The 22211-nt window shown below is 37.3% G+C and overlaps 1 protein-coding gene across 1 annotated transcript in view; it reads left to right on the forward strand.

Moving 5' to 3' along the window:
* The window catches only part of LOC104572907 (adhesion G protein-coupled receptor A3), a 242508-nt gene that overhangs the window by 34619 nt on the left and 185678 nt on the right, over positions 1-22211 (forward strand). Inside the window, exon 2 of the mRNA XM_088528799.1 lies at positions 3799-3870. Coding sequence (XP_088384925.1) covers positions 3799-3870 — 72 coding nt within the window. The remainder of the gene's footprint in view (positions 1-3798; positions 3871-22211) is intronic.

The raw sequence follows: 22211 nt of genomic DNA on the forward strand, positions 1-22211 counted from the left end.
TTTGCGATGGGTACTTCAGAAAGCTGTGTTTTTCAGAAGAGAGGAGAAATGCCCCTAGGAAACGCTTAAAAGAAGCAAAACATTATATGGAATTTGCTTTTGGAGAATAGCTTTGCTAAAATAATAGGCTCATTTTCCAAATGTTTCATCAGAATAGAATATTTGAAATGTGAGGTTTTTAGCACATGGCAAGGAACTGATAATTAGTGGAAGCAGCTGCTTGGTTGCAGTGTGTAGCAATGTTTGTGTTAGCACTGTGATTCACTGGCACATGAGAAAAAAAAAGGCAAGTGAAAATCCTGAAGGCAGTAAATAGAACGTGAGAAAATTGTGGGTGCTGATTGACTTCAAAAATCCAAATTATCTTATGTTAAAATAAGAGTTTCGTATCAAGTAAGAATTTCTAATGTGGTTAAAGTACTGCTGCATGTGAGAGAGATAAGATGTACAAAACTAAAGACATGAAGAGCATCTTCATGTGCTTACCCACCAAACCTTCATTTCTGTAAGTAAATCAAAAGGTTGGTGTTCATGTCTCAATTCTTCCACAAAATTTCCCTGTCTCTAATTAGACATCCTCCTGTAAGCGGGTGACTATTTGACAGCAAACTAGAGTTTCAGGCACACATGTATCTCCTGTCCACTCAATTACTTTTCTAAAGCAGCAATATAGCAAATTCTTCAGTGGAATTTCAGTCTCAAGAATAAAAGAATAAAACTGTGACTATCTTTTAGTTACTTAAAAGTATTTCCTTTCATTATCAGTAGTTTAGTCTGATTTTAGTTTATTGAACATTGCAGCCAAAACTTTCTTCCCTTTTATCCTCATTCTCACTCTAAATGCTCTCGAAAGGGAAGAATGTTCAAAGTCTCATCAAGAGTTAACAAATGATTCATTATTATAAAAAAATAAAATAATTTAAGTTTGACACTACCTCTGTTCAGAGTATACACGGAGTTTGTCTTCAGCAAAGATTAAATCTCTTTTGATAAGTCAGGTGCGTTCCTGGATACCAACAAAGATATTTAAAAATGGGGATTCTTCATATGAAGCCTACCTACCTACCAGTGAATGAAACATAGATAATATGTAGTAATTCTAGAGAAGTTTTCTGTTTGTTTTTAAAACTCATGGCCCTTATCTGAATGCTAGAATATGCTAAAGACACAATACTTTCCTGTTCTGCAGGAAAATTATTTCCAGATTTTAACTATAACTAATATCCATATTATTGTGTTTAGAAAACCTGCGTTTCTGTTGGCACTGTAGAGAACAGAAGGCCATGAAGGAAATCTAATTTAGAAACCTGATCACTGTGTGAAAGTCTGGTATAAAGATCTGAAAGGTTTAGTTTAGAAACTGAAATGTATGTAGCTAAGGTTTGTGATATTTTATTTTTGTGGTGTCCTTTGCACTTTCGAAGTGGGTTTTATTTATTTATTTATTTATTTTTTCAGAAAATAACTAAATGGAATGCTAGTATTGGATAACATTAGCTATGTTGACTATGTGTTTTATTAATGAACTAAATGCTACCCTTATTGTTGCGATTATCGGTGAGATAGTTCTCCTTAAATCTAGGGCTTGTTTATATGCGAACAGATGATGATGATTTCAACCTACGGGCGATACAGAAGAAGACCAATATGTGGAGAGTAGGAGATAAGTGTGCTGCTGAAACTCGGAATTTTCAAAGAGTTAAGTTCATAAAGCTCAGATTGCCCTCTTTGCTTGGGCATGATGAAAAGAGCAGGAACACAAACTGGTATCATTTAAAATTTTCAAGACAGAAATGCTCACTATATGCAAGTGAGATGAAGGTTCTGAAGTACATGTTTCTTTGCAAATCTGTCTAAGCAGAACAATCCAAATATAATATTTGTATGTAATGTCATTGCAAATGCCTCCAAGAGGATCTTTCTATAGCATAACATATGATGAAATGATGTGATATAGAGTGGAGTTTAATGTGTTAGTCTTTCCAATCCAGGCAACTGTAATTCTGGGGAGTTGGCTTTTCCAAGAGTGATCCAAGTTCTGCTCATCCTCAGGAAATAAGATCAAGAAAAAAAAGAAAAAAAAAAAAGAAAAAACAGAATAAAACACTAGGAAACCTCCTGTATTTACATTTTCTAGTTTAGATGTTATTTTAAAACAATTTTCCAATATATGTCACTGTTTGAAACAACTTGCACTCTTTCATCATGTTATATACTTAAATATGTTCCTAGGATTGTAGTGTAGAGTTGCCAGGTTAGGAAAATATTTACTGCGTTGCATGTATTATGAATTTTAGTGTGAGAAGCAGAAGGACAATCTTGTGGGATATGGAGCATCTCACTTGATGGCCATTCACTATATGGGTGTTGGAATATTGATAGTTTTCTGTAATCCATGTAAGTTTGCTTTCAATTTCGTGGGTTTGAGCAGGAAGGGCAGTTGCTGCTCAGGGAAATGGAGGGACTGTTTGTGGATAAGTGCTGTGCACTGCTTTTAGGCCTTGTGAATCTATAGAGTGTGTATGTACTGGGACTAAACATGTACTAATAATATACAATCAAAAATATTAAGAATCAGATGAGTTAAGATAGTTTTGTGTAATAGATCATTTAAAAAATTTTAACAAAAGTAGGAGGAGTGGATTCTGTACATCAAATTTGCTAATTAAGATAATAACCTTTTTAAAATTTTGGTTTTATTATAAACAATATTTCCTATTTTAAAATGGAATTTTGTGCTTTAGAGAAGTATAATTTGTTGTAAACATTATACTAAAGGACTAACTTTCTTGTTAACACTGACAATTTTTTTTTCCTGAGCATTGTGTAATTATTAGAGCCATTAAAATAATTTCTTGGCTTTCTAAAATAGCGTTTCTCTTATATATTTTGAAATGTTTAAGAGGCTACATCTTCCAAGTGTGTGCATATTTATACAATATTTCTTCTGCAATACTTGGGAAAGTAAGGTGATGAAGAATCACCACATTAGAAAGGGCCACTAGTGAGATCTTAGAGATAGCAATTTAATATAAAGTAAAAATATACAACTGCTTAAATAACTAGTAGGAAGATTCAGTTTGCATGTGTTGTGCTGGTTAGGGAAGGGCCAGATGTAGTTTTCTACTGCAGCTTCCAGTTGATTTTCTACTGCATAGAGAGCACAAGGGGAAAACATACCTTTTTGATGAGTATGAGGGTTTTTGCAGTATGTGAGTTTTCTTTTTTTAAATGCATCTCTTAAGGAAAAAAAATGAAAAGGGAATATTTTCTGTTTTCCATTTCAGTGTTTGAGGGAGTAGGTTCAGGGGGGTGAACCTTCTGCTCTGGTTCCATCAGTCACCGGCAGTGAAGAAGTACAGTTCTTTGTAAATTCCTACTTTTCTAGCAGCTACTCCAAAGTAGCTGTGTTGGGCTCTGCTCTAGTGAAGCAGTTTTAACCTGTCCCTTGTTTCCTCAGCTTTTTTGCTGGTTGGAGAGCCCGACAAGCATCTTTGGCAAAGTAGGTTACAATCTTCTAATGAAGCATGGGCATTTATCAAGGTTATAATTTCCATGTTGTAGCCAAACTTCATTTAGTTGATGTATTCCTTGAATGTACTCTTGTTTAATAAAGAACTAACCATGTACTTCAGGAAATGGTAGTCTTTATCTACTGCTCTGATGGGAGAATGGAAATGAAGCAGAGAATTTTGTGATTAGTATTTTACAGAGACTGTTCTGCATTTACTGTAATTGCATCAGTATCAGTGGAATTATCATGTTCTATTAACCAGATTCTTTCCTGACTTCTTGTAGGATTCTGAGTAACAACAAGATATTATGGTTAAAGAATGGCTCCTTCTTTGGACTGAGATCCCTGGAGAGACTGTGAGTAACTGGTCAGACTCTTAATTTTTCATAAAAGGCCTTCTTATTTTAAATGTTAAAACACACACACCCAAAAAACATTGTAAAACCGAGATGTTCTGAACTGTATCACACGGTAAAGTTTCTAGGCAATCATCAAGCTTAGGAGACAGAATAGAAATGAGTGAATGAGGATGGATGTGGAAAATACAGGAAAGCACTACCATCAATTTGGAACTAAAATAAACATTGAGTCAAAGCCTTGTACTACACTGCGTACGCTATCAAAGTGAAGACTGGTATATGTAATGGTAACACTAATATACCTGACATATAGTTTGGGTTATTTAACTCATGGGTCTCCGATACTTCCATCTTTAATTACATTCTAGACAAAGAAAGAGGGCAGGATTTATCACTGGAATGGACGGTGACATTGATAAAGCTGCGTCATTGAATGTTTGTAGCCAGAAGTTGTATGGGGTTGGGAGGAGGGATTCCGTACTGCCTGCTCAGGAGCAAATCATGAGCTTGGAGGAAAACTTTCAAAAACTTCAGGGGAATAAAGAAGTAGCGTATGTGGGTCATCACATTTAAAATATTTATGTGAGCAAATCTAAAAGGCTTTTTTTCTTTTTTTTTCTTTTAATATCTGTGGCAACTTGCTTTACTAAGTATCTACGGTAGCAATTATATTGTGTCCGTCTTAAAATATATCCTACAGGTTAAGATAAATTATTTTGATATACCTTCCTAAGAATAATTTTACCTAATAAAGTTACTGACATAAAATAGTTGCTGTGTTCATGAATGCAGAAATGTATTTTATGGTGTATGAATGTGTATGCAAAAAGTGTTTTTGTAAAAGTGTACTTGCAAAAAGTATACATGAGCTGTGATATTGTCTATTCTCTGTTAACTCTAAGGTTTAACAATGATGTTTAATAATAAAAATGAAATAATAAAGCTCGTAATAAACTACATAAGTAGTAGTGATGAGAATAATTAAATAATAGTATTTCTACTGGGCATTTTATAAAAATTATTTGAAAAATACCATTTGACAAAAAGTACTTATCTGTACTTTGCGTGCATGTGTGGATAATGACTCAAAGGACACGCTGCAGAGATACTCCTTTCTCTACATTTAGTTTGGATTTTCTGAAAAACAATTACTGCCTTGCCCTATTTATTATTTTTTTTTTTTTAATGTGCATCTACATCATGATGTACTTCTTTCCCACTGGACTTTGTGTGACACTGATGAGACACATTAAGGACTTATTATCATCACACGAATACCATATGAAAGTAGAATCTTCCATATGTTTACGCTTTATACAGTGTTGAGTTGCATAGGCCTTGACTACTGTGTTGATATGGGTTAAAAACAGAAGAGTGGGTAGGAAACTAAGTGGAAAGAAAATTGGAGTGGGTGACTGGGCTTAATGTTTAAGTGTGAAGAGCTTTTTGGAGTTTAATCAGAAGAAATCTGCAGACCTTAAATCCTACAGGTCAGAGTCTGTGCTTGGAAATTATTTCTCTGGTGCACCCTGTAGATACAACTTGACATTAAGGAATTCAGAAGTTGGTTTGGTTTTGAAGCCTGTGGCAAAGCCTTGAGATCTTCTAACAGTTTTGGTTCCAGTCCCTTCCTTTCTGAATTTCATATATTGGGAGAGCATCACATTCCCTAGGGAAATGGGTCTTTCATATGCTTTGGGTGCCGTTAAAAAAGAGGGACTAGAGGTGGCGAAATGGATTTCCAAAGCTATTAAACCTTACCAGATAGTCCTCTGAAGTAAGTTGGAACAGTGCAGAGGTTTATGTAATACAGCAGTTTGCAGGATCTGAATAACTGAGTCTGTATGATTATATGATATAATTATACCATAAATTGAGACTATATAATATATAGAAAAATGTGTGTGTGTTTAAATTTGAGTGGTGGGGATAACCATTGCTATTACCCACTTAATCATAGGCTGTTACAGAACACCAAGTTATTGGTAGACGCTGCAGCATGGTAGCATATGGCATGGACCCCACTCCAAAGACCTTGCAGCCTCAGAACAGGGTGTAGGAAATGAATATGACTAGTAATGGTTGTTGTAAATCTCTTCATGCTTGGGATTGCTGGGCCTCTATATCTTCTGGAAAATGCCACAACCCACATGATACTTCTGGGGATAAGGACTAAAGCTGTTGGGCCAAGTGTTCCAGATGTGCTTGATCCGAAGACAAAATCTAGATTATGAAATTAAAAGCTCCTGGAGCTGTTGTCTGGTCATGATGTCAGCTGGCACAAAACGGTGTTTATCCCAGCTATTAACCATACTACCAATTTTTGTTACCCTCCAAAACTGTGCCTGCATTCCAGTCGCCTGCATGGCCCCTGTCCTGTGCTAGCTCCTCATGTTAATCCTGGTCAGAGAGGTTTTGTGGTGATTTTTTTTTTTCCTTTGTTGTGCCCTTCTAGCTGCTTGTAAGGGCTCAGCTTGCATTACAGCACTTAAAGAGCTCAGGGGGCTAAGCCTGCCTCTCTCCTTCTCTCTGTTTTGTAAAATCAGATGTGCATTTTCTGAAGTTTATAGGAGGGTCATTGCCTCTGAGACTGTTGCTTCTCCGTCTTTGTGTTTCACAGGTTCAGAAGTTATTTGGAGAAAGCCAGCAAACAGAAATTAAGAAACACATGCAAACAGGCCATGATTGCATAAGCAGTGTGTCCCTGTAGGAAAGCAGGATGAGAGGTCACTAAGCAAGATTACAGTTTTTCATAGCTGACCCGAAACAAAAGCATGAGAGGCACTAAGAGTTTTACAGACTTTTATAGAGTTTCAGTTACACTTATTTCCTCTCCAAATTCCTGGACATGTTTCTAGACAAAATGCTACTGAAATCTCCTTAAGAATTTATCATTGAATTTCATATTTAATTTTGTTTTAATTTTTTTTATATTCTTTTTAACTTCCTAGACCAGTCTCGCTGGACCAGCTCTCAGTCGTATTGTGTGCCTTTATTAAGTGCTCTTGTAAGGATACCAGTTATGAGGCAATCTTGGTGTTGTCCTTATCAGAGAAGATTGCTTAAAACCTATTTTCAGTAGGTTTCAATATAATGAGATTTTGCAACTTTATATTGTACTGTGCAATCAAAGCAATAACACATTAACTTGAAGGAATGAAAGGGCAGGAAAGGCAAGCACAACAAATAAGACCATAGGAAAAACACGATGTTAAACAACTGATATAAAGATCCAGTATTTAGAAACTCTTTAGAAAAAGCTCAAGTGGTGAAAGGGAAAAATGGAGAAGTTTTGCATTTCAATAGGTGCTACTTGTAACATGCATTTTTAGTGCATATACGTGTGTACAGATATTCATGGAGAGTATACTCGTATACTTTGGAGGGATTGTGAAGAAATGGGAAGATATTTAAAGGTGCGCTTCAGGAATTAAAATTTCAACATGTGTATGTAGGACATCTTTAAGAAATTTAAAAACTTCAGATGAGTTTTCTAATTAAGTTTAGAATTACTTGCTCTCTGGGGGAGATTGGAGGGTGTTGGAAAATAGATAAATCCTAGATATTATAAACTAATAAAAACATATGAGAGTGAGACCCGGGATCTAGTTGTACAACAGAAGACTATGCACCTAGAAAGCTGCCTTGCTGCGTGCATGTGCTATTAACAGAAAACAGATTAATCGTGGAGCCCTGATAGCCATGCTAATTCAGCTCAAACTGGCATCTAGCTATAACTGTAGAGATACTATAATATTCCTCCTGGAGAAGGTAATTATAAAACCTGTTCTTAGAATGGTCTGCTATATATGTAATCATGACATGAGTGAAGTTCTGAAACAGATAAGGCAGCAGAGACATCAAAAAGAAGGAAGAAAATGGTTATCCAGGTAACTTATCTGGATGGTCTATCTATTTATCACCTAAAATTAGAATAACTCTATGTGAGATAGGTAAGGCTTATCCTGAAGCCTGGAGAAAACCAAGCTCTACCAGGAAAGTGAGTAGTAAGCCAGGAAGTTTGGCAGTTAGTGTACTTCATAACTTAATACACAGAAGCTGTGGCTACCTCATTTTTCAGTGCTCACGTGTGCCTTGGGCAGGCTGCTGAAAGATACTTTTTTGCCTGGGTTAGTACCATAACCTTGTGCTTGCTCCAGGGTCTGTATCTGTTTTGGGGCTCCATCAGCATCCACCATGGCTGGTCTTCCCTGGTGCATGGATGGTGCCATCTGCCCTCCTGTGGCGCTTAGGACCCTGCCTTTAGGGTGATCCTGATCATGTTACTGAATAACGCTAATGTCGCTCTTATTCTGGTAAGAGTGAGAATATAGACACAACTACTCAGTTGAGTATGTTCTTTAAATATCAAGCTTTGTGTATCTGTCAGTGAGGGTTGTAATATTTAAATAAATTGATGCTGAATAAGTAAGTGCATGTCAGGAAAAAGTCCTTTTCTGTAAAACCATTTTCATGCCTGCCTTAACGATTTTAACGGTGTAGATTGGCAAGTGTCATGAGCCTTTTATCAGATGAAAAGGATATACACTGGTGTTACAAGATGACTTTTTGTATTTTCCCTTTCCTCACTCTGTTTTAGGATATTTAGCTTCAGATATTGATTCTTCACTAGCATTATTTCTTGTGAACCATGCATAAATAAAGATATAGATCTATTTATTGCAAATAAAAGCCAATAATATTGAATTAAGAAGCTTCCACTGTCACTTTACTAGTTAACTTTTGTCTCATTTACAGTATATAAATAAATTACTGAGTCTCTGTTAAAGATGGAGAACTCCATAATATTTATTCATTAGAAGATTTTTTTTATCTAATCCTGGAATAGGCTACTTCAGATATTGCTTCATTTTAAAGACAGCTTTTTAGCTAATGTAGCTTAAAGATAATGAATCATTTTTAATCATACAGATGTTTTGTAAATATGGATTATTATGAATACTGTGGCAAATGTATGATGTATAATGTATGTATAGAGAGGGAAAGTATTTACAAATGTCAGGTAGTATCTTACTAACACACTGACATAAAACAACGTATTTGGAAAGAAAGTCATTTATTTAAGAAAAATAATTGCAAGTTAAGGTCTCTTCTGTTTTTGACTTTGCTATAATTTTTGAGTTAATCTGTTGGAGATCACTTAACCTTTCTCTATCTCTTTGTGTTTTTCACCTGCTCTCTATCTCTCTGCGTTTTTCACCTGCAAGATGAGATCTCTTACCTGGTAGCCCCAAATCCAGGACTACTGGAATATCTTAAACCATTTAAAAAGGGAAAGTATAAGAAAATATACGGTGATGATTATATAATATTAATTACTCTATGCTTCTACCTTGTATGTATACTGAGTCAATTATCTGTGACATGCTGCTTCCCACCTGCTTGGTGAGCAGGGGGAAGAAAAAAAAAAAAAAGAGCACAGAAAGGGGGCACCGCTGCTCTGTGGATGTATTTGGTGCAGTTGCATGTCACAAAAATGCAGCTGTGAGCTGAGGTTAGTAGTAACTGCAGCTTTGGGTTTTGGCTGGCTGCAGCGCAGGTCCAGGAGCAGCAAAGGAATGGAAAGCTTTGCAAACGCTATGGGCAGAATATTCCCCAAATCCCACAGAGACAGTCTGTGAACGGTGCAGGCTGGATAGTGCAGGATGGGAATGGATAGATGGACGGACTGTGGGGAAGCGTGACTATGGTCACCCTTTAGTGGTGTGGGGTTTTGTTGTTGTTTTTTGTTGGTTTTGTTTTTCCTAAATTTTAATCTGGCTATTCTTCCAGTAATATAAACCAGGCCTAATCAAAATTCAGGTAAGGTGGCTCATATATAAAACCTTTGTATTAACACTGTCTGAAAAGGTAGAATCCTCTTAGAAAGAAGTATACATGTAAAGAGGAATTTTTTTGGGTGAATGACCTTCCCTCTTCTTAGCAAATGTATTTTTGTGTGTGAGTGAGAACAATCTATTAATTCAGATACATACCATGCAAGAGGTGATGTATTAAACCAATTTCTTCTGACCCAGAGCTGGGCATATAAATTTGCAGGATTTATGCTCTCCTTCTACCAGTGCTAAGAACTACCATCAGTGTTTGCATGTCTCTTCTCCGACAGAGAGCCAGAGAGAGAGGGAGGACATGGATGGCCTCATTACTGTAGCTTGGTGAAAAATACCTGCCTGGATACCTGAGCAGCAGTGGTGTGTGTGGATGTGGCAAAAGCAGACTTAAGGATCCCCAGAAAACTTAATGAAACAGAAAACTGAACTTGGGAAAGTTGATGCTCCTGCACAAATAAAGCAGTAGCACCAGCTGGTTTTGGCAATATTTTAACAAATTGCCCATAAGGAGAAGGATGTTTAATTTGCAGTTTTGCACAAAAATTTCAAGAAATCAGAAGGAGAGAACTAGATCATCACATCAGTGTCACAAGTAAAACTGGGCAAATTTTGTTAGTAGTAGTAAGAAAATGTTGCTTTTAATTGCTGTTTCTCATCTCTAATTTCCATCCCGTGACTTAACAGTGAGTTGCTTATTAGCTGACTACATGTTTATTTTGGAAAATAAAAACAAAGAAACCTCTAACTCTCAGAACTGCAGTAAGTAATACGTCCCGGTGTGCAAAACCAAAGATAAATTTAGTATTACATTAGGAACTATAAAACTATTGTTATTCTTAGTATGACTGTCAGAAACAGAAGACTTAGAAATTAAAAGGAAAATTACTTTACCCTCTTTCTAATCAGCAGAGCTACCATAAGTCTTACAGACATGAAGGGACTGTCAAAGCACTTGTAATGCAATCTGACAGTAAGATAATGAATTTTTTTTCCTCTAGTCATTTGCTATTTCCCAGCACAAAGTCACAACAGAGACTATCAGGCATAATGTACTTTGCTATCTGGAGGATGAGAGAACAGGAAAAATACCCTGTATGTCTACTTGTGTTGAACCTAAATGATAATGCTAAAGCAATAATTTTAAAATGAGAGGATGCTAATTTTGGGGTATTAGAGGCTAGAAAATACCAGTCATTAACCCTCAAAAATAAATTACTGCAATCAGTCTCAGAACTTCAGTGCCAGGGCCCAGAACAAAGTGTGATCCCCATCTTTTCCTTCTATTTTTAAGCCTGTATGGAAACAACATGGGCTTGCCCATGTCTTTGCTCTTAATCCCATGCTTCCCAAGGAGCCTCCCAGCCGTTGCGTGCCGGGAATTCCTGCCCGCTGGCCTGTGCTGCTGGGATGACATTCCTCCAGCTCTGACATGCAATTCCAGTTACAGTGTGGGCATGGCGTTGCCAGCTGCTGCTGTGCATGTGCTAGAGGGGGGATATTTAGGGCTGCTGCAAGTGCCAGATTGAACCACTGGACTTGTATGAGCGTAACTAGTCCCCTGGTCCTGACTGAAGAGATTTCTGTTAGAAATGTTAGTTTGGCAAAATAAAAAGTGTGCCTAGCAGTTTTAATAATGGCTTGACAGAGGCATCACCCTTTCATTTCAACTTTACTGCTGTGTGTTTGCAATCTCTTTAGAAACTGTAGAGCTGAAGTATTCTACATAAGCTTGATATAGCCTAAGTATCTTTTCTCTTTCTCTGTGTAAGGGAGGTTTAAATAAAGAAAGAACAGATTGCTTGGACAAGTAGATAAGCAGAAATGTAATTTAAGAGTAGTTTGTAGGTAGATGCGCAGCGGAGTGCTGGGCAGCCTCGGTGGTTAAAATTTACTGTTAGTTGCCCAATAACTGAGTACATTTTGCTAGGTGAGCTGATAGGTAAGGTGCTGGGTGAGTCCTTGTGCTCGGTTCACAGGTGGAATAGCATTCTTGAATCATTCTGGTATTTCTTGTGTTCATATATGATACGCTCTTTAGTCCACTCAGGAATGCTGAAGATCAAGGCCTTTTTGGTGGTATCTGGGCATAAAACATAAAGCTCCCATAAAACGTGAGAGTATGCAAGCTTTGAAGAGGAGCATCTCCAAATCACAATGTGCTTGGGCTAATGTCAATAGCCAATGGCAACCTTCAAACCCCAGCCTTTGCTCACACTTTTCTGGCCTTTCTGATTTGCAATTGACAGATATTTCTCCTTATCTGCTTATTTAAAGAAAATAATACACAGAAACAATCTTTTCCAAAAGCTTATGACTACAGACCAGTCTATAATGTCTTGGAAAACATGCTATTACTTGTTCATATCATGCTAGCATATAAAACCTGCAAGGGCAGCCAATGAGTCTGGAAGCCGTGGCCCTCAAACTTCTAGGAATGCCCATAGAAAGTCCTTGTCCTTCACCAGGAATGTCTGAGAAGACAAGGTTTATAGATTGATAGTGCACTTGAAATAGAAGGAAGGGTTATGTTTTATGCCTATTTAGTTTAAAAAAAGTCAGGAGGACTGCTCTGAAGTTGTTAGGAAAGCTGATGTAATGTAGCAGCTGTGGACAGTGCTTCTCCCTGCTTCTTGATATAGACAGTATTGATTAGTTGGGTGTAATATAGCACTGTGTGTGTCAGGTAGGTACAAAATGGTTGTTCTTGTGGGAAAATTGCATGTAGACTTAGCACCACATAAGTTGTCTTGCGTTAATGCAAATTGCGTCGTTCTTGAAATGGAAAGTGACTGGGAGAGCTATAGAGATGTTTGTATAGTTTGAACTATGCACATAGTCTGGGGAAAAAAGGATTACAAAATTCCTCTGTCCTCTATTTTACAAAGTATTTTGCTCAGGAGAATACAGACAAGCATGTGTGCTGGAAAAAAAGTTGAACTTTTATTTGCTTGTGTACTTGAATGAATAAAATGAGATTATTCTGTAGAATGGTAGTGAAATTTCTCTTGTAAAAATAACCAATACAAGTTTAAAAATAAGCTATTTGAGTTACTGTAATGTAAGAAAATTATTGAAGCATGAATAAAAGGTTTTATTGTGCTTTTATAACCAAGAAAACTGCCCAAGGGGCAGCTTGGCACTCTTCAGATCAAGTTGTTTATGTCTATGAAAAATTATGAAAGATTCTAAATTGGGAAATATATGTTCAGTTACAGGGACTGAAGACAAGAATTTATGAAAAAATCAGCTGTAGCTATAACAGTTTGGCAATGATGCTATAATTACTGGCCAGTGAAAGAAAATTTTGCACCTTCCCCAGATGCACAGGGCACTCATTACTTTCAGCAAGCATGCTTTTTATTTTCTTATGTTCGGTATTCACATTTGTTTCCTAATGCCAAGTAAGTTAATACTTTTTTTTCAAGACCTTAAAGACATGCTTTTCAACTGAAACAGGAGTTTGAAGTACATTATGTTCAGAACAAATCAGTGTTTTCTGCACTGTGTCAGCAGCTAAGTTGAGAATTTGATAGTTTCTTTTTCCCCTTTGTACTATTAATTGCTTTTAGGTATTTCTGAAAAGTGCAAGTGCCTCACAAGGGACAATTCTCCCATTTGAGTGAAGTTTAAGTACTGTATTAAGCTTTTCTACTGTACAGCATTATGTGAACTTAACAAAAATATTTAGGAATGCAAGACAGGAATGGGTTGCAGCCTGGCTGAGCATGCAGGGATAAAAAGTGAATTTATTTGCCGCTCCCTGCAATCATACACATTATAATCTAGCCACTCCATTAACTACTTTCCAACACTGTTATAAAAATTTAGTTCAAATACTAATGGGTCAGAGGAATGATACTGTAACCAGAAACTCCTTAGTCCACCAGAAAGGTGGAACAACATGGACACCTGAAAGTTTTTCAGTGCTAGAGCAGTTAAGTTATCAGGAAGTGTTGCCTAATGCTCTCTTTCTAAGCCTTATCTGACTGTGGAATTTCAGTGAAAAGGGAGCAAAAGGGGAGACTGGAAGTTGTGTTCTGCATCAGGGAAGATGGGAAAAATTATTGCTGGTCCCTGCAGACACCCAGAGAGGAACTGTCTATGAACATGCAAAGACACATGTTACAAATTGCAATTTCTAGCACTAATAAACTCTGACTATGCATAAAATTCCTTCCATAAGTCTTTCACACTACGTTTAGAGCTCTCAGTTCGAAGACATTTTTATTTCTTAATAGTTAAAACTTCTTTTTCCAATTTTTACCTCTTGTAATCTGTGGTCTAAATGTACTCAAAGTACTCAAAGCCTATTTTTATTGTCTTACAGTGGTGTTATCCTTTGAGCCATTTTCTTTCTGTAGTGCTTGCCCTTTTAAAGGATGCTTCCTTGGCTAAGTAAGCCAAAAATATAATAATCTTGTAAGCATCATGAAAAGAATCATGAAATGTATCTATTGTTAAAAAATATTTGTGGGCACAAAGCCTAAAATGTACTTAAAAGTAAGATTATTATCTGCAAAGATTTATTTTGTGTGTAATGACAATCTAGTCTCTTTTTATTTGGTCTAAAAACTATATTCGAAACCAGTTCATCCAAGTACCATTTTACCTTCATTTAACACTCAGGACTTATGTTTATGTTGTGTGGTTCCCATGCAGCTGTATGCAAGGAAGATTCCTCTAAAAACTCTTAAGTACAGTAAATTATTCTCTGGAAATTCACTGGGACTTTCGGGCTTAAGCACGTATAAAGCTGCTTTTTCAGGTCTTGCGCAACTAGCTAATACTGACCAAATTGTCGTTTAGAGAAACACAGGGAAATTGGAAAGCTTTCTCGTGATGACATGGAATTGATTCTTCCCTTTCTCCTAGTTTTTATTTCTAGTCTCTCTATTTTCAGATTGAGTGCTAACATTACTGAATATGGGTTGAGAAAGGTTCTTTACTTTGTTATTATATATATATACATATATCTATATACACACATATATATATATATATATTTAATTGCAACTGTCCTCTGCAGAGGCCAAGGGGGGAAACACGGATATTTTGTTACAGGCCTTCTCTGCTGCTTCCCCTGTGTTCAGGTGTATGGGTAATGGTTAGCGGTGGTTAACCTGTAATTTATTTGTATTAATCAAATGAAATAAAACATTCCTTTTTCCTTTGTTTTACTTTTCTATAGAGTATGTTATTGCACAACAGCTGCTCCTTGGTTTCAGACATGTATCTCCTCATGTTTTCAGATTCTTACTATTAGAGGGAAAACTCAGCCTAGATAATAAGTCTGATATAATTTCTGCTTCGTTCTGTGCCTTCTGACTTTTCTGCTTGCTTTGTTCTAATCCATTTTAAGCAAGGACCATGAAAGGAAAATTGTTTAACAAATGTGGAAGAAAAGACATGACAGGGTTGTTGTTATATTTTGTTGTTTGAAATAGCACTTACAGGTTTTTTTTGTTAAAATACTTGATTCATATTAGTAAGTTTGACAGGCTAAATCTCTTGCATTTTTAATGGAATGCAGAAAATTGGCTTTTGGAGTTCTTTTTTTTTCCTCTTTAGTGCTTGCATGTTTCAGATATTGTAAATCTTTTGCTTTAATATAGGGTATGGATCTCACTGGTGGCATAGTATAAGGAAGTCCCATTGATTGCCCAGATTTCCTAGCAAGTTAGTCCATTATAAAAGCAGGAGTGTATATTGTTTTCATTAACTAGGCTTACACAAAACTTAAACACTTATTTAAAAAAAAAATCTGGAAGTGTAAACGGTACACACACTTCTGTATCTTCCACAGTCAGGCTTCAGTGCAATGAGGAAAATTTTCTGAAACCAAAGCTTTTCTGATGACCTATTTAAGTCATCTTGCAGTTCAACAGCATTTAAAAGATGATATATGGAAAAGATACATCATAAGAACAAACCCTAATGAGGTGTGGTGAGCTAGTAAAAAGAAGACAGGATCATAAAAGGTATTATCAGTCTTGCAGAATGAGTGAAAGAACCTTTTATACCAGCTTACAGGTCTTACGGTAAAGCTTTAGTAATGGGCTAATATACAAAGAATCAGCTATGACAGCAGCTGAAGATCTTCCTCTTTCCAATCCACTGGGCTGGGCTAAAGCTTGTAAGTGGAATCTCTTCATATTTGAATACGAATAGTAATATAACTGGACAACTTGTATTGATCTTAACCCCTTTTATGCAGTATTATTTTGGTAACATTACCTCTAGCTTCATAGCTCATTAAATTGATGGTCTGACACTAAGAATAACACAAATTATTATGAATTTCTGCCTTAGAGCTTCCTTACTAGGCACACACTGTTTACATCTGTTGCTAGCATGATTCTAAGCTAGCTAAGTATGAACAGAGGTCATAATAATGCTGCCACTTTGACAGGCTTTGTTCTTGCAACTACTTTTTGTTTCCCGTTAAAGTTTCACGCTCTTACACGAGACAGAGCATGTAATCAAAGGAAATGAAAAGAAGGGAGTGCATGCACATGTATGCACAATAATCCATGCCAGTTTGCCAGCAGTGAGCCTGGAGGACGTCAGCCTGCCTGCTCCACCACTCACCCAGAAAGCTGCAGCACAGTCGATCAGCCCATTACCCAGCACGTGAGCTGCAGCCCGGAGTGCTCGTGGTCAGGGCCATTTTGCATTTCTTTCCTGGCGTTTATCCTTTTGGATGCTAGCTATTCCGTGTATTTTCTGTGTTATACTTGGGAATGTGGAAGCTTTGTTATCTGTCTTATTTGCCTATATTCTCCGTATCATATTTATTTCATTATATTGTGGAAAACAAAGGAGTTTTTCAGTATTATTTTTATTAATATCTGCTTTAGTTCAGCTGAGTTTTAATTTTACCCTATCTGTATCTGTAGAATTAAATCAAAGGTGTCTGTTTTGCTTATTTGCTACTTTTTCTGCTTATTTGCTTCCTTCCTAACCATGTCAGAGATGAAACTTGAAGGAAAAAAAATGCAAGAGGCTGATGGAAACACACAGTGCGATACTGCAGCAGGCTATTACCCTCTGCCTCTCTGCCCTCAGATGGGAGGTAATGGATGTGATTAGAGCTTATCACACATTGCGGTGAAAGGCTACAGTACAGTTTGGGTAAGGAAAATATCCATGCCCATGCGTATGCCATCACTTCAGGATGTGCTTTTTGCTTCTGGGCTATCTTGCCTGTTATTGGCAAGCAGCCTTTATTAGAAGTGTGTGGGTTTTTTTGTTTGTTTGTTTTTTTTTTTTTTTAAAGTCAGTTGGCTGCTGTCATCACAAAATTAATGGACTGTTATCAGAGATAAAGCAGCAACCTTTATCTTAACCTGAACAAATCTTTCCCTCGAAGTGTCCGCGTGGGTCAATCTGTTTTAGATAGAATACAATTTTCATCAGTATGAAGTGCATTAGGCACTTGGTCTCTGTTTTCTGCTGGAAATAGTGCTCTGCACTTCTGTTTCTACCTATATCCCATCTCCCTTGTGGCTTTGCTTTTTTATGCACTTAACACAGTCATAAGTTTAGGTACTCTTTCTTGATTTGCTTTGTTGCATGATGAATATGAACTCTCTCTATATATTTTTTGCAAGGGGACAAATAATTACCGCCATAGAATTCTTTCTAAATATATTTTATATGATATTTTTGTAACTTTAATAGAACTGTATGATGTATTTTCCTAAAATACGGTAGATGCTCTCATAAAATATAATGTTGACTTAACTGAAGCAAGTGTAATTTTGGAATGTGTCTCCTCCCTTGTTCTATGACTTGAATTGCATAAATTATTTGTACAAAACTCTCCTTTAAAATTTTCAAAAATGGTGATGTGTTGCTCCAGTGAAACACCTAAAAGGTTAATAATTGTGAGATTTTCTCTGTCTTTCCCTGTGTAACATGTCCCTTCTGAAAGCTTAGTGCAGATTTGTTCTAATTCTCTATACTTAATTTGTCAGATCTTTTGCTTGTTGTTTGGTTTATTTTAGGCTAAGCTAGGGGTTAACTTCTTACAGAGTTTCATTAAAAAGCAGCTGGGTTCTTTCTGAGGACAAGTGGAAAAACGTTTTGCCCAAGACTTAAAAAAATTACCCCAAATTGTGATTTTTCTCCTCCCCTCCCTCAACACTGTTATTTTCAGGTTTGAAATATTCAGACTTGAAATCTGGCAGAGGTTTGTCCCTGAGTTTCAGATGTGGTGTTCCACAGTTCAACAGTGATTTCTTTGCGTTTGGCTGACTTGTAAGGTTTTAAACAATAATGCTTTACACTTGTGCAAAGATTTATGTTAAACAGTAAAATTAATGTTCTAACAACGCTCAAGTGGTACATTGTATATGCGTGCATCAAGTATAAATGTAGTGAAAATTTCCACTAAAAGCCATTTTTGCAGCAACTTGCTGGATTTGCATGTATTTAAAAAAAAAAAAAAAAAAAAGGTGAAGGGAAAGGTTTTCAAGGAACAGGGATCTGGACTGTAATTGACAATATGCATGTGGATGAAATACACTGAAGGGTAACTTGTGGCCTCAGTAATTAGGAGTTATGAAAATTCTGTCTGATTACAGAATTGTTGCACATGGAATTATAGTATCAATGGTATTAGCATTTGTAACTGCAGTAAACCTTTGAATGCTAGTCAATCAGCAAAAAATAATTATTTTTGAAAACAACAAAATGAGGGTGAAATTCAAGAGAAAAATAAGTATTGATGTAGATCAAAATTTGCTCTTGCAGTATGGAAGTAGATTCAGTTTGCGTTCCAAATGATCTCTTGAAGCTTAGCAATGCAAGAATTAATTGCTAAAACTAACCAATTTTGATATAAGAAGTCAGACTAGATAATTACATTCACCTCTAACCTTAGTGGAAGGAATTAAGAAATCCTAAGGATGAGATCAATTAAGGACAAGAAAATGAAAATTGTTTTATAGGCATTCACATATTCTTTTTTGTTGATTTATGTCCTTAAAAAATGTTAAGAAACAGTATTTGAAAGGTTGTTCTGTATGTAGGGATGGAAAACGTAATCATAAGGGATCTTGAAATTTTCCTCACTGAGATGTATCGAATACCTGATTCCGAAAACTATCAAATAGCCTCTTGTGGGTTTTTTTTTTTTTTTTTTTTATCTGTTTGTTTTTCCCCTCTCTCTCCACAAAATCCCGGTATCATAACCAGAGTTACTCCTAGTGTTCAGTGCCCTTCTTTGCTGTTGCTGGGGTGATTGCCATTGCCTCGACTAGCTGTGATTTTAGGCACTTGGGTAAATTTTGCATAATGTCATGGGATATTTGTGATTATAGCATGCTTTATGCCCAAGACTATAAAACAAAGTAAACTTGTATTGCGAGAGTTTGGGCTCATAACTGAACAAACTTACTTTGGTTGAATTTATATTTTAACTGCCTTCCCCAAATTTTGTTGCTGCTACCAGCTGAGTTGCATACTTTTGTGACTGACATTTATTGAGAGTATGCTGTCTAATCTGTCACTCCAAATGTAGCTGTAAGATATTGCCAGCATGAAAATTTATGGTTAGAATAGTAGCACCCATTATTAATCTCTAACTAAGCCTGACATAGTACAGATGTAGTCATTCGCTACAAAAATATTCCCTCTTCCTGAGGCCAGTAGTGAGATAATTATCTTGGGACATAGAGGATTTTATTGCCAAATAATTCCAGAGGATGAAAGTCAAGCAGCAAACGCTAAGTATTTTACTAACTTAGGGACATGGGTGTTGGGCTTTTTACAAGAACTAGACAGAGCAAGAAATTAGTATATGGGAATACGTCCCTGTTGTGGATGAACACAGGGAAGCTCCTGTGAAACTTCTCCTCCAGACGGAGGTGTCGAAGCCTTAAGGCTACATTAGAATTCCCCGGGATTGGGACCCCCATGGGCTTAACTAGGCAGGAGGGGAAGGTGATCTTCCTAGGAAGTAGTGCTGCTACGAGGCCTTTCAGTGCTATGACTAAGGCCTCTGCTTTTAAGAAGATCAGGAGAAAGGGTAAAAGTGAAGAAGATAAAAACAGGAGGATGAGCTTTTAAAAAAAAAAAAAAAAAAAAAAACACGAAATGGGAAAAGGAGAGCTGGAAAGCTCAAGGTGGCAGAACAAGAGGCGACCACAGAATGTCTGTATCCCCATGATGGGTCAGTATGGGTGCTAGCACAGCAGGGAGGGAAGGTACCAATACCAGACAGGTGCCCAGAGAGAAGGAAAAATTGCTCTGAAGCTCTCTGACCCTCAGGCATGTGGCAGGACTCAAGTCAGATGCCTAGGCCGGGCCCAGGGACTGATGAGAGGAAATCCGGGTGCAGATGGTTACTTGCTGTTCCTCGTTCCTGGCCAGAGCATTGCCAATGCCGGGCTACCCGGTAAGGAAGTAGTTTCCATTGCTCGGAGATCGCCTGTCTCATAGGCGCTGCAGGGCTGGGGTTGGACGGCCCATGCCACAGGGGGGCTGAGAAAAAGTGATTTGGAATTGTACGAGCCAAAAAAAAAAAAAAAAGTGAAAAATGCTAATCCCTGTGCAGGGCAACCCTTGCTCTGTGATTTTATCCATTGCAATACTTTTCCTTTGCAAAACTATGCCAGAGGTCTAATGACATGTAACTTAATCCGCCCTTCCGTCCCTAATACCAGATTGGGAAATTTGCTGATGCCTGCCTGCCTGCTCTCCAAAATCTGTGCTTTTTACCAGGTGCTGATGGTTCTGTGGTGGAAAAGGAAAAATAAAGAAACCCCTGAAAAACCAAAAGAGTCGTTCTGACCACAGGGGGAAATGACATGGAAGAAAAAGGCAGTAAAAAGCTCTTCCCTTTTCAAGAGAAAATAAGAGTATAGGAGGTAACAATGTTACCGGAGCTTGTAAGATGTGCCCTAATATTATGGCTACCTAGAAAGATGTTTCGCGCTTTGAAATTCAGCCAGCTGTAGCAGGACTGGGGTAACTTCTGTGCCAGGAGAAAGCCATAAAGCCATCTGTGCATCCTTAAAACAGTGGTAGTTGCTGGAGAATCCTCCTGAAGCTGTAATTATTCTAGCTTGACCTAAAGAAACTCAGTGCTGAATTTTTATATTTGAACTTTTGACTGTATGTGTGAGGGGAGGGTTGCTTTTTGCTTCCTTAATCCTTTTTCACTTTTTTTCCCTTGCAGCAGTTAGGCAGGCATTCAGGGTGCTCCTCATGCATAGGTTAGCGATTGTAGAGATGTGTATGACTAAGGTATGTGACTTCATCCTTTGCTGGGCCAAGAAAATGCAGAAATAGTGAAGTAGGAAATGGGCAAGTAGGAAATTAGTGAATACAAGTTACAGCAGAAACACCGATTCTCTCCTGCCCTACTTGTTCAGGGCAGGCTTTTCAGCAGTTGTGCGGCAGTGTTTAAAAAAAAGATTCCTATCTCCTGTAAAATGGGAGTCAGTTAAGAAAAGAGTAAAGGATCTTCTCTCATCTCCTTTTCCTTTCTTTAAGAGTTCTGGCTATTGAACTGTAACACCAGCCACATGTGCATTAAAACTATAAAGTCCTTATGAATCTTTAATGAGGAAATGTTCATGCGCGTACCAAGTAGATGTTTTTCACTGAGGCACCTCAGTTGCCTTTAGTTTTGTTTCCCTCCCCATCCTCCTGACACCTCAAGGGCTCTGTTCTGCATTCCTTGCACATCTTGCTGCCTTGGGAAGGACTCTTCGCTCACGTCGTTTAAGACAGATCACCTCCTTCCTATCCCTAAAAGCCCCTCGTAACCCAACCAGAGTCCCTTTTACATCCCATTTTATTCCAGAATGCCCATAAAGAGTTTGTCTCTTGCTTATTCACTGTGATTTTTCAGGAACAGCTCTAAAAGACGTGTTGGAAGTGCAAGATAAAGTAACGTTTGAGCAAGCACCCAGTTCTGTGTTGCACCACAGTCGTATTATAATGTTGCATTATATTTGCTGCTGTAATGAGGGAGTGGAAAAAAGAAAAAGCAGGCCTGGGTTCAGGGCAGGCAAAAGCAATGAGCCCAGTCACATCTTGAGAGGTCACCGAGATAGCAGCGGCAAGGCTGTTTCCTGTTGACTCCACATGCAACCACAGTTAACGGCTTCATTGTTTTGGTTCAATATTGGAAATAATAAAGGTCAATGCCATTAAAAATAGCATAGGGTAAAGAGCTGAACTTGCAGGAAAGCCTCTAAAGCTAGTAAAAGTAATTTAATTGTGAGTTACTTAGCTTAATGAAAAGAATATCTGTTCTGCTTACCGGGTTAACTGCTGAGTGCAGTCAGCAACTGCAGGACTGTGTAAAATCACATCCTTTTTATTAATTTATTTTTCTCAGGGAGGTGGTTCATGCTTCATAGTGTATGCTTCAAAAAGTTATTCACCTTAAACTTGTTTCCATCCTTAAGGAAAGGAAACTGGATAGTGAAGAGCGAAAATAATACACTTGGAATGTCCAAAGAGCAAAACTTA

The sequence above is a fragment of the Tinamus guttatus genome, unplaced genomic scaffold, assembly GCF_059628265.1.
Source record: "Tinamus guttatus ecotype Peru unplaced genomic scaffold, ASM5962826v1 Tinamus_guttatus_pri_ptg000314l, whole genome shotgun sequence".
NCBI lineage: Eukaryota > Metazoa > Chordata > Aves > Tinamiformes > Tinamidae > Tinamus > Tinamus guttatus.